The 10,467-nt window shown below is 38.9% G+C and overlaps 1 protein-coding gene across 1 annotated transcript; it reads left to right on the forward strand.

Moving 5' to 3' along the window:
* Positions 1-592: 592 nt before the first annotated feature.
* LOC141618530 (uncharacterized) lies at positions 593-2,357 on the forward strand. Its single transcript, XM_074435635.1, has 3 exons — positions 593-835; positions 1,037-1,866; positions 2,078-2,357. The coding sequence occupies exons 1-3, from the start codon at positions 593-595 to the stop codon at positions 2,355-2,357; spliced, it is 1,353 nt and encodes a 450-aa protein (XP_074291736.1).
* Positions 2,358-10,467: the final 8,110 nt, after the last annotated feature.

Raw genomic sequence — 10,467 nt, forward strand, 5'->3', positions numbered from 1 at the left:
CTCAATTCAGTTTCCTGCAACAAAAAGCTAAAACTGAATGACTCAAAGAGGGGGATGAAAATACTGCTTTCTATCATAGGAAGATTAAGGCTAGGCATGTTCATAACAAGGTCCTCCAAATTAAGGATATGCAGGGGCAGTTTCATTCTGATCCTGAAGCTATTGAAAATTCTTTCTTGGCTTATTATCAGGACTTACTGGGGACTAGCAAGCCTGTGACTAAAATTCATGTGCCTACTGTAATCTCAGGTACAACTATTTCCCTTGATCATGCTGCCATTCTCCTCAAACCTGTGTCTTTTGATGAGGTCAAAGAATGTATCTTCTCCATTCCTTCTACTAAATCTCCTGGGCCTGACGGCTATACTAGCCAATTCTTCAAGGACTCTTGGGATATTGTGGGGGGGGGGGGGGGATATCTTTAATCTTTGTGAAGACTTTTTTTAACACTGGGAAATTGCTGAAACAAATTAATACTACCTCTATCACTCTTATTCCTAAAAATGCAAACCCTGTGAGTGTCATGGAATTTAGGCCCATAGCATGTTGTAACACTATCTACAAATGCATTGCTAAGATCTTGTGCACAAGAATGGGTCAAGTGTTGCCTGATATTATTAGTAGTAATCAGGGAGGGTTCATCAAAGGGAGAAATATTGTGGAAAATATTTTAATCTGCCAGGACATTGTTAGATTGTATAATAGGAAAGCTGCTTCTCCTCGTTGTCTTGTTAAAATTGATCTAAGAAAAGCATATGACACTGTTGAGTGGGAATTCCTCTCTCAAATGCTCTCTGCTTTAAAATTTCCTCAGAAGTTCATTGACTTAGTGATGGTTTGTGTTACTTCCCCTTCCTACTCCTTATCCTTAAATGGGAATACTTTTGGCTTTTTCAAAGGGTGTAGAGGCCTTAGACAAGGAGATCCACTGTCTCCCCTCCTTTTTACAATCTGTATGGAATATCTTTCTAGAATCTTGAAGGTTGTAGATCATCAACAGGACTTCAGGTTCCACCCTATGTGTGGTCCATTGTAGCTTAACCACTTACTTTTTGCTGATGACTTACTCTTATTCTCCAAAGGGGATGAAGTTTCTATTATGTGGCTGCTTAGGGCATTCTCTACCTTCTCTATTGCCTCTGGCTTATCCCTTAATAAGGAAAAGTCTGATATTTACTTCAATAGAATGCCCCAAGCTTCTATCAATACCATTCTGCAAGTGTTTGGGTTCAAGAGAGGATCCTTGCCCTTTAGATATTTGGGTGTCCCCATCTCATCCAAGAAACTTACAAAAAATGAAGGCATGAAGCTCATTGATAAGATCACTGCAAGGATAAGATCTTGGGGGGCTAGACACCTTACTTACTTTGGGAGACTTGTTCTGGTTAATGCTGTTCTTTCAAGTCTACACTCTTATTGGTCCTCAGTTTTTCTCATTCCTAATGGCATCCTGAAGAAAATTGACAATATCTGCAGGAACTATCTTTGGGGGGGCAAAGATACATATATGAAATCACCTAACATTAAATGGGATACTTGTTGCACACCCAAAGATGAAGGAGGGCTTGGTATAAAGGCCTCTAAGCTGTGGAACAAAAGCCTATTGGGAAAATATGTGTGGTGGATTGCAGCCAAAAAGGATCATTTGTGGGTGAAATGGGTGAACCATGTGTATATGAAAGGAAGAGATTGGACCAGCTATGAACCACCTAGTGACTGTAGATGGTCTTGGAAAAAGATTGCTTCTCTTTTTAAGACTTTTGCACCTGCTTATATTTCTGGTCAATGGCTTGGGGAGGACAAGAATTATGAAGTTAGCAGTGGTTATAACTGGCTGCGTGATATTAAACCCAAAGTGGAATGGAGGTATGTCTGTTAAAACCGTCTGAACATACCCAAAACTTCATTCATTTATTGGGCAGCTGTTCAAGGAAGGCTTATGACCAAAGATCGTCTGGTTAGAATGGGGGTTGGAGCGGATCCTGCTTGTTTTCTGTATGCTAATGGAGATGAGAACCATCATCACTTGTTTTATGATTGCTGCTATAGTGTTCAATGCTTTACTCTGATTCAGCAGGCTCTTCATATTCAATTGCAGCCTGCAGACTTGCACGTATGGTTTTAACAGGAGTCATGGAGGGACTAAGCTTCAGAAAAGAATGGTGTGTGCTACCTATATTGCTGTGATATATGGAATTTGGAAAGCTAGGAACAAAGCTAGAGTTTCTGATGTTGTTATTCGACCTGCTTTCCTGGTCAAGCAGATTTTGAAGGATGCAATGAGTCGCTTCTGGGCAAGGAATAGAGGAAAGTTAGCAAAAAAGGAAGAAGATTGGTTAGCAAGCATTAGTAGCTGATGTAATCTGGGTACTGTTGCTTTGTTTTTTTTTTTTATAGACTAGTGAAACTGAATTATACTCCGATGATGTAAATTGTTACGATTTTTTGATATATATACTTACCCTTTACCAAAAAAAAAAATTAAGTATAAACATGATAAGAAGATGAGGAAAACAACAATAAAGAGTAAAGAGATTATACCAAACTTGAGATGATCCAAATAATAAAGCCAAGAATAAAAGAAGAGAACTTGATTGATTGATGAAGAGTTGTCAATTCTCCAATAATAACCCAATAATCTTCAATTACCCAATAATAATAAAGCTTGAACAATAATTAAAGAAAGATTAATGTGGAATGATTGAGATTAATCTATTTTAATCTACTCCTAATCTAATCTAAGAGAACTTTATTTATCCTAAGGGAACTTCTTGGTGTCCTCTTGAATACTACAAAATGGAGTATATGTAAGAGTGTATCCTTAGGTTAAGTAAGGATAGATTAGTAAATAACAATGCTAAGTTTTAAAGTGGAGAAATGCAAGTCTTGCGAGAAGATGAGCATATCCTAGTGCTAACACGATCTGCTCGGACCAAGAGTTGAGACGCTCAGATCAGGTGGGGAGAATCCGCCCGTCTCTTGCATGGGACGCTTGGATCATGTTATGCTAGTCCACTCGTCTTGTGTACAATCCGCTCGGATTATTGCACTGTGTGATCCTTTTGCTTCACGTCCTTTTTAATCTTTGCATACTTCTTATTCTCGCTTTGTCGGTCGTCGTCCTTGCCTCCCCTTCATACTAGTCCATCTAAGGTCGTCATCAACCTTCCTAATGTGCACGGGAGACGGGAATTCGGCCTCATTATCCACTTTCCTATAAGTCATACAAAATGCTTTTGTCAAGAGTAGGCTTCTTATGGCGTTAGAAACACTGGAGGATCGCAGAATTCCCCTTCTTGCCTAGACAAGATGAAGGGTCGTCCCCTCTCTACCATGCACAAAAGTGGATTCGATGGATAAAGGGATCATTTTTATTTGAGTTTCATATGGGAGTTTGCTTTTGTTGTTGTTTTCCTCCCAATTTCTTGTGGTGTTTGACATTTGAGAACACTTTCTTTTTGCCATTTTTTTTTATGTTTGGCATTTGAATACTTGACAATTTCAATTTTTTCTTGCACTTTCTTTTGAACATTTTTAAAGTCACCCCATTTGTAGTGAGGGTGCTTATATTTGAAGCATAGGAGTTGTCATTTTTGTTACTCCTCTTTTCTTTTAATGAAATTGCAAACTTTTTTACTTTTCATTCAATTCTTGAACTCAAATTTGAACAATTTTTGTGCCCATTCCCTTTTTGATTACAAAAATGTGGTAGAATATGGAAGATGGTTGCATGGTTTCAAGGGTCACCTTGAAATAAATGGTAGCCAAGGAGTTATCACACCACAAGGTACTCTTGACTAGGCCTTAATCCATGGATCAAAGGATACGAGCATGACACATCCTAGGGTGTTTTACAAGTATTCTAACAAGCAAAGTCTTAAGAAGAAAAAGTATCTACAAGGGACTTATATACACTTGTCAAGCTTCCCAAATAGATATTTTCACAAAAATTTTATAACCATGCAAACTACATGCCATGATGCAACTAACATTTATACAACCTAATGCATATACTTATACCAACTAGTATGCCAAATAATCTAAATGAAATCCTATAATCACATTGTTTGTAGGTGTGTTCTAAACTAAGCAACAAAGTAAAACAATCAAAAAAGGTGTAGACAAATAATAAAGGATACTAGGATGTCATGGGATCATAAGGGATTCATGGAAGTTGATCATACAAACATGTTCTAAATTATATAGCAAGCACTTATTGTTGCGATGGGATCGAGTTGGTTTATAAGCTTACAATCCCTAAGAAGGTTTAGGTCCCAGAGCCGAATCGATTAGATTATACAACACCTACAAGTCAACTTAGTCCTTCCTATTCAACAATATGCATGGTCTAATGAGACTCGAGTTGGTGTATAAGCTTACAAGTCTCATTAAAAAGGTAGGTGATGGGTAAAAAATGCAAGGATTCAAAGGGCTCGCATTTCATCAAACATAACATGTGCATAAGTTGAAATCACAACAAGCAAGAAAATTAATTATGGAAACATATTAGATTAAGCATGAATCAATCCCCATGTTGGTTTCCCCTAATTTCCCATTAATCCTAGCTAAAAGACTACTCACTCATTATCATGGGAAACATGTCATTAATGGTATCAATCATCACAACAAGTATAAACATGATAAGAAGATGACGAAATCAACAATAAAGAGTACAGAGTAAAGAGATTATACCAAACTTGAGATGATCCAAATAATAAAGCCAAGAATAAAAGAAGAGAACTTGATTGATTGATGAAGAGTTGTCAATTCTCCAATAATAACCCAATAATCTTCAATTACACAATAATAATAAAGCTTGAACACTAATTAAGGAAAGATTAATGTGGAATAATTGAGATTAATCTATTCTAATCTACTCCTAATCTAATCTAAGAGGACTTGATTTATTCTAAGGGAACTTCTTGGTGTCCTCTTGAATATTACAAAATTGAGTATATATAGTAGTACATCATTAGGTTAAGTAAGGATAGATTATTAAATAACAACGCTAAGTTTTAAAGTGGGGAAATGTAAGTCTTGTGAGGAGATGAGCATATCCTAGTACTACCACGATCTGCTCGGACCAGGAGTGGAGACGCTCGGATCGGGAGGGGAGAATCCGCTCGTCTCTTACATGGGACCCTCGGATCATGCTATGCCAGTCCGCTCGTCTTGTGTACAATCCGCTCAGATTGTTGCACTGTGTGATCCTTTTGCTTCACATCCTTTTTAATCTTTGCATACTCCTTATTCTCGCTTTGTCGGTCGTCGTTCTTACCTCCTCTTCATACTAGTCCATCTAAGGTCGTCCTCAACCTTCCAAATGTGCACGGGAGACGGGAATTCCGCCTCATTGTCCTCTTTCCTATAAGTCATACAAAATGCACTAGGAAAGCAAAGTAGAAAGGATTTGACGGATATAATGGCTATGAAATGTTATAATAGTATACAAAATAGGTTCAATTAAGGGACTAAATGTGCGCAATTAAGAGTCACATCAAACATCCGTAAACCGAACCTTTACTCGTCCCGAGTAAAGAGGTGACTAAAACTATACCTTTATTTAAACTATTCTAATAATATAACCGATGTGAGACAATTAGCGGGTCTCACTCCGTCCCTTCAACTCACAACAAGACATCTATGGGGAAAGATGCCTTCTTGCAAGGCAAGGTGGGGCTTTCCAAAATAGTGATACATCCAAGAATTAAAGCACACAAAACAAGTAATGGATGCATCTACAAAAATGAATAGCCACTTTCCTCATCTAAGTGGCGGAAATTATCTATAAGGGAAGCAATCTAAGGGTACACACTCCTTCATAGATATGGTTTCTTCAAACTACTAAGCCTAGAAGGATACCAATAAATCATCTCCAAGTTGTGTCAAGCTAGGGTACCTTTGTCCTCAATTGTTAAATGCTTTTGTCAAGAGTAGGCTCGTTATGGCGTTAGAAACACTGGAGGATCGCGGAATTCCCCTTCTTGCCTAGACAAGAAGAAGGGTCATCCCCTCTCTACCATGCACAAAAGTGGATTCGATGGATAAAGGGATCATTTGTATTTGAGTTTCATATGGGAGTTTGCTTTTATTGTTGTTCCACCCCCCCCCCCCCCCCCCCAATTTCTTGTGGCATTTGACATTTGAGAACACTTTATTTTTGCCATTTCTTTTGATGTTTGGCATTTCAATACTTGACAATTTTAACTTTTTCTTGCATTTTCTTTTGAACATTTTCAAAGTCACCCCATTTATAGTGAGGGTGCTTATATTTGAAGCATAGGAGTTTTCATTTTTGTTACTCCTTTTTTCTTTTGATGCAATTGCAAACTTTTTGACTTTTCATTTCAATTCTTGAACTCAAATTTGAATAATTTTTGTGCCCCTTCCCTTTTTGATGACAAAAATGTGGTAGAATATGGAAGATGGTTGCATGGTTTCAAGGGTCACCTTGGAATAAAAGGTAGCCAAAGAGTTATCACACCATAAGGTACTCTTGACTAGGCCTTAATCCATGGGTCAAAGGATACCAGCATGACACGTCCTAGGGTGTTTTACAAGTATTCTAATAAGTAAAGTCTTAAGAAGAAAAAGTATCTACAAGGGCCTTATATACACTTGTCAAGCTTCCCAAATAGATGTTTTCACAAAAAATTTCTAACCATGCAAACTACATGCCATGATGCAACTAACATTTATACAACCTAATGCATATGCTTCTACCAACTAGTATGCCAAATAAGCTAAATGCAATCCTATAATAACATTATTTGTACCACATCAAACAAAATAAAGCCACATAATCATTAACATAAAAAGGGAAAAGGAGATTGGAAAGATCATACCATGCGGTCTTCAATATCCTCATGTCTCGGATGTGGCGTAGTCGATCAATGTGAAAAAAGGATAGACAAACACAATATATACAACCACAATATATATACAAGACTACACTATAAAGGAAATGAACATGTTTTTGAGTTTTTCAAATTTTCAAATTTTTTTGTATTTTGTTTTCATGAAATTAAAGAACATATTTTTGAGTTTTTTCAAAAACTTTCAATTTTTATATATTTTGGAATATAAATTCCCATCCCCCACTTTATTTTGGACATTGTCCTCAATGTACATGTAGGAGTAGGAATGAAAAATAAATACATGTTTTTGGATTTTTGAATTTATGGAAATGAAGTACAAATGCAATGATATGATATGAATAAATGCGTGCTCTAACTAGATGCAATTCTATATGATATATATATAACAAATAAATGCAATATAAACTATACTAGATGATGCATGTTCTCTATTAGACTATGGTCACTTATGATCAAACCTCCCCAAACCGATTTAAGCACTATTTCTAGTGTAGAAAGGAATAAGTTTCGTCATTAGTGACTATGTATGAATTCTAGTCTATATGCAACTAACTATATGAATCATGTGAGATATATTACAATACAAACTATACTATATGAACTAACTAATGTGCAATGCAATGTGGAATATAATACAAATGCAAGATAATTGAAAATGCAATACAAATATACATGAGAGAAAGGAAAAGAAGGAGTATCATACAATTGGAGGTGGTGTGGTAGACACCTCTTGCCATCTCATTCGTCATCATCATCATCATCGCGGTATCTATACCCGCTAGAACCTACTTGGTCATACCGTCCTCCTTGGCCATAGAATCCTCCACCTTGGCCGCCAAAGTTCCTGTCTTGGTTCCCTTGATTAGGGAACAAAAGGTGCGGTTGAGCCCAAGATGGGCGGGGGCCTCTAGGGTCGATATACCCATGTTGAGCCATATTGTAGTATTGAGGATAAAGGGCCAAATAGTTGTCAACCCTCCCATCGTGCACTCGAAGATCGACCTGTTGCATAAGCTTCATCAAGTCATTCATGTCCAGAGCATCGGGAACTTGGGGAGTGAACGGTACATGTTGAGTGGGGTAGGGCGGAATGGGTACATAGGACGGTGGTGCATTACCCCGTACCTGCATCACATGAGGTTTTTGAGGTTGACGAGGTGCTTCTTCTCTTTGTGGTGGATTGGGGCGAATCTCAATATTGAGGATGTAGCTCGGTGTAGGTGAGTACCGACTGAAGTGTGGCTCGGTAGGTGGTACGTTCCACCTCATGAAGACAATTGAAGAGCATCCCTTTGTAAACCACTCCACACTTCCGGTTTGAGTGTATGTGCACCACTGGTAGTGGTTGAAGATGGCATACTCGTCAATAAAAGTGCTCCCTACTAACTTTTCATAGGCCCCATGAAGGTTAAACCCGGGGCAAAGATCATTGGCCAACATTGTGATTAGGCCTCCCATCACAAAGGACTTAATGTTAGAGTTCCCTTGTGCATAATCGAATAACCTTGTAAGCATCTCAAGGGGCGTGTTGAAATTGTAAGCCCTTGTCCCTCGAACATTTAAGTAGGACTCTAAGAAGGTCTAGTCAAGAAGGGTGCATCTATCTTGTTCTAGCCTTCCATTGATGGTGCCGTCTATGAAGCGCTCGGTGATCCGAATCACAGGGTGTTGAATTGCAAAGGTATAGCATTGTTTCAAGTGAAAGAGGTCCCTCCCCGAAATGGCTCTCCAAATGTGGTTAACATTGAAGTCAGAGGGCTTATCGGTGTTGTCATTTGGCACTACAAGACCAAAAATGTTTGCAAATTGGTCCAAGGTTAACATATGGTCTTGATTACAAAGTCGGAACTCCATAGAAACGCTTCTCCGTGTATTAGTGACGATTCGGAGACTACACAAAAACTCGAGGGTAAGAATAAGGCATGTATCCTCATGGACATAGAATAGCTTCCCGAGACCCAAACCACCGAAGAACATTTCAGTTTGATACCTTATGCCTAGAACTTCTAAAACAACGGTATCAATAAACTGAGTTGGCTCGTAACGCTTACCTAGCAGATGAACGAATTTTTGGTGGTGTTCATTGCAAGTGAAGATTACCTCGGGAAAGTACTCGAGTTGTTCAACACCTTGTATCATCACATTGCGATGGTCCCTTGTCTCCCTTGGAGTGTATAAAGAAGTACCCTTGCGCTTCTTAGGTGCGGTCTCGGCGGATTTCTTGCCTTTGCCTCTTAGGTTCATCATTTTTGGTTGAAAAGTTAGGGTTTTGGGTTGATTTTTGTGATGGGGATTTTTGAGAGATGATGATGTGAGATTTTGAGTAGATAAGATAAGGAGAATGAGGGATGGTGGGGGTGTTTATAAAGGAAAACGGGTGGCAGTCGAGCAGATAAGGGTTGGGCTCGGGCGGATAGATCGAGAACCCGTCTGAAAACTGAGGCAATCCGAGCGACTCGTGCTCGAGACGCGCGTCTTGGTGCTACAATCCGAGCGTCTTGCAGAGAGGACGCGCGGATTCATAGACAGGGAGCTTGGATATTTTGTGACCGGCTGGGGACGAGCGTATCCTGGTAGAGACGAGCGTCTCTTCCGGGACGAGCGAATTCTTGAGCAATCCGAGCGGATTCTTGAGCAATCCGAGCAGATTCTCAGACAGTACAGAAATGTTCCAAAGGTTACGCTCAGGACGACCGTCCTAGAGCCAGTACGAGCTTCTTCTTTTTTAGACGGGCGTCTCCTGAGCAATACGAGCGGATTGTAGGTCAGTGCTGAATTATGCTCTTGGCAAGGCTCAGGACGAGCGTCTTATGGTCAGGACGAGCGTCTCATGCCGTCTTTCGTCAATCCCTTGTTCCTTTATTTTGAATTTGTTTCCATTGCACCCTTTTGTGATTTCTTCTTATCTTTTTCTGAAAATGTGCTCAATAAATGGGTAAGAAACCCTCTCTCACGACTCTCATGTAAGGAAATGTAAGAAATGCGAAATTATATACAATATTATACAATGCAAAGATTATGGGAAGAAATATTTACAAATGGTGGTTTGAGATAGGACCCACCAAACTAGTTCAAATTGTCGAGATTCCTTGTCTATAGAGCTCAAGGCTCTTAGAAGAAGGTCAAAGGCTTGTGAACAAGCCCCAAATAAGCATAAGTATGGTTTGCTCAAATTCAAAATAAAACTTGGCCAAGGAAACTTGTCATCCATTCTCCTTTTCACCTTTCTCTTGGCACCTGAATATTTGCAATGTTTCAAACCAACAAGCCCATGATTCTTGTCAACACTAGGTATGAAGTATGGTTCATTTTCGTCTGGAGACTTCTATTTGCCACTCTCTCCTTTCATTTTGGTGATGATGATAGCATTTTGATTACTCAATCTTTCCAAAGTAGAAGGAGAATTTTCATAACATTGATGATCGGGTTCTTTAGAAGTTGGAATTGTGGGTGCCACATTTCCACAAGTGTATTCATTTGCAAGTTTGTTCTTGAGCTTTTCCACCAAGTACCCTTTATATGACGATTTAACTTTTTGGAGAAGGTCCACCATATCATCTCCAACAATCATAGGTTCCACGGTAGGTGT

Source organism: Silene latifolia, chromosome X (genome assembly GCF_048544455.1).
Source record: "Silene latifolia isolate original U9 population chromosome X, ASM4854445v1, whole genome shotgun sequence".
Taxonomy (NCBI): domain Eukaryota; kingdom Viridiplantae; phylum Streptophyta; class Magnoliopsida; order Caryophyllales; family Caryophyllaceae; genus Silene; species Silene latifolia.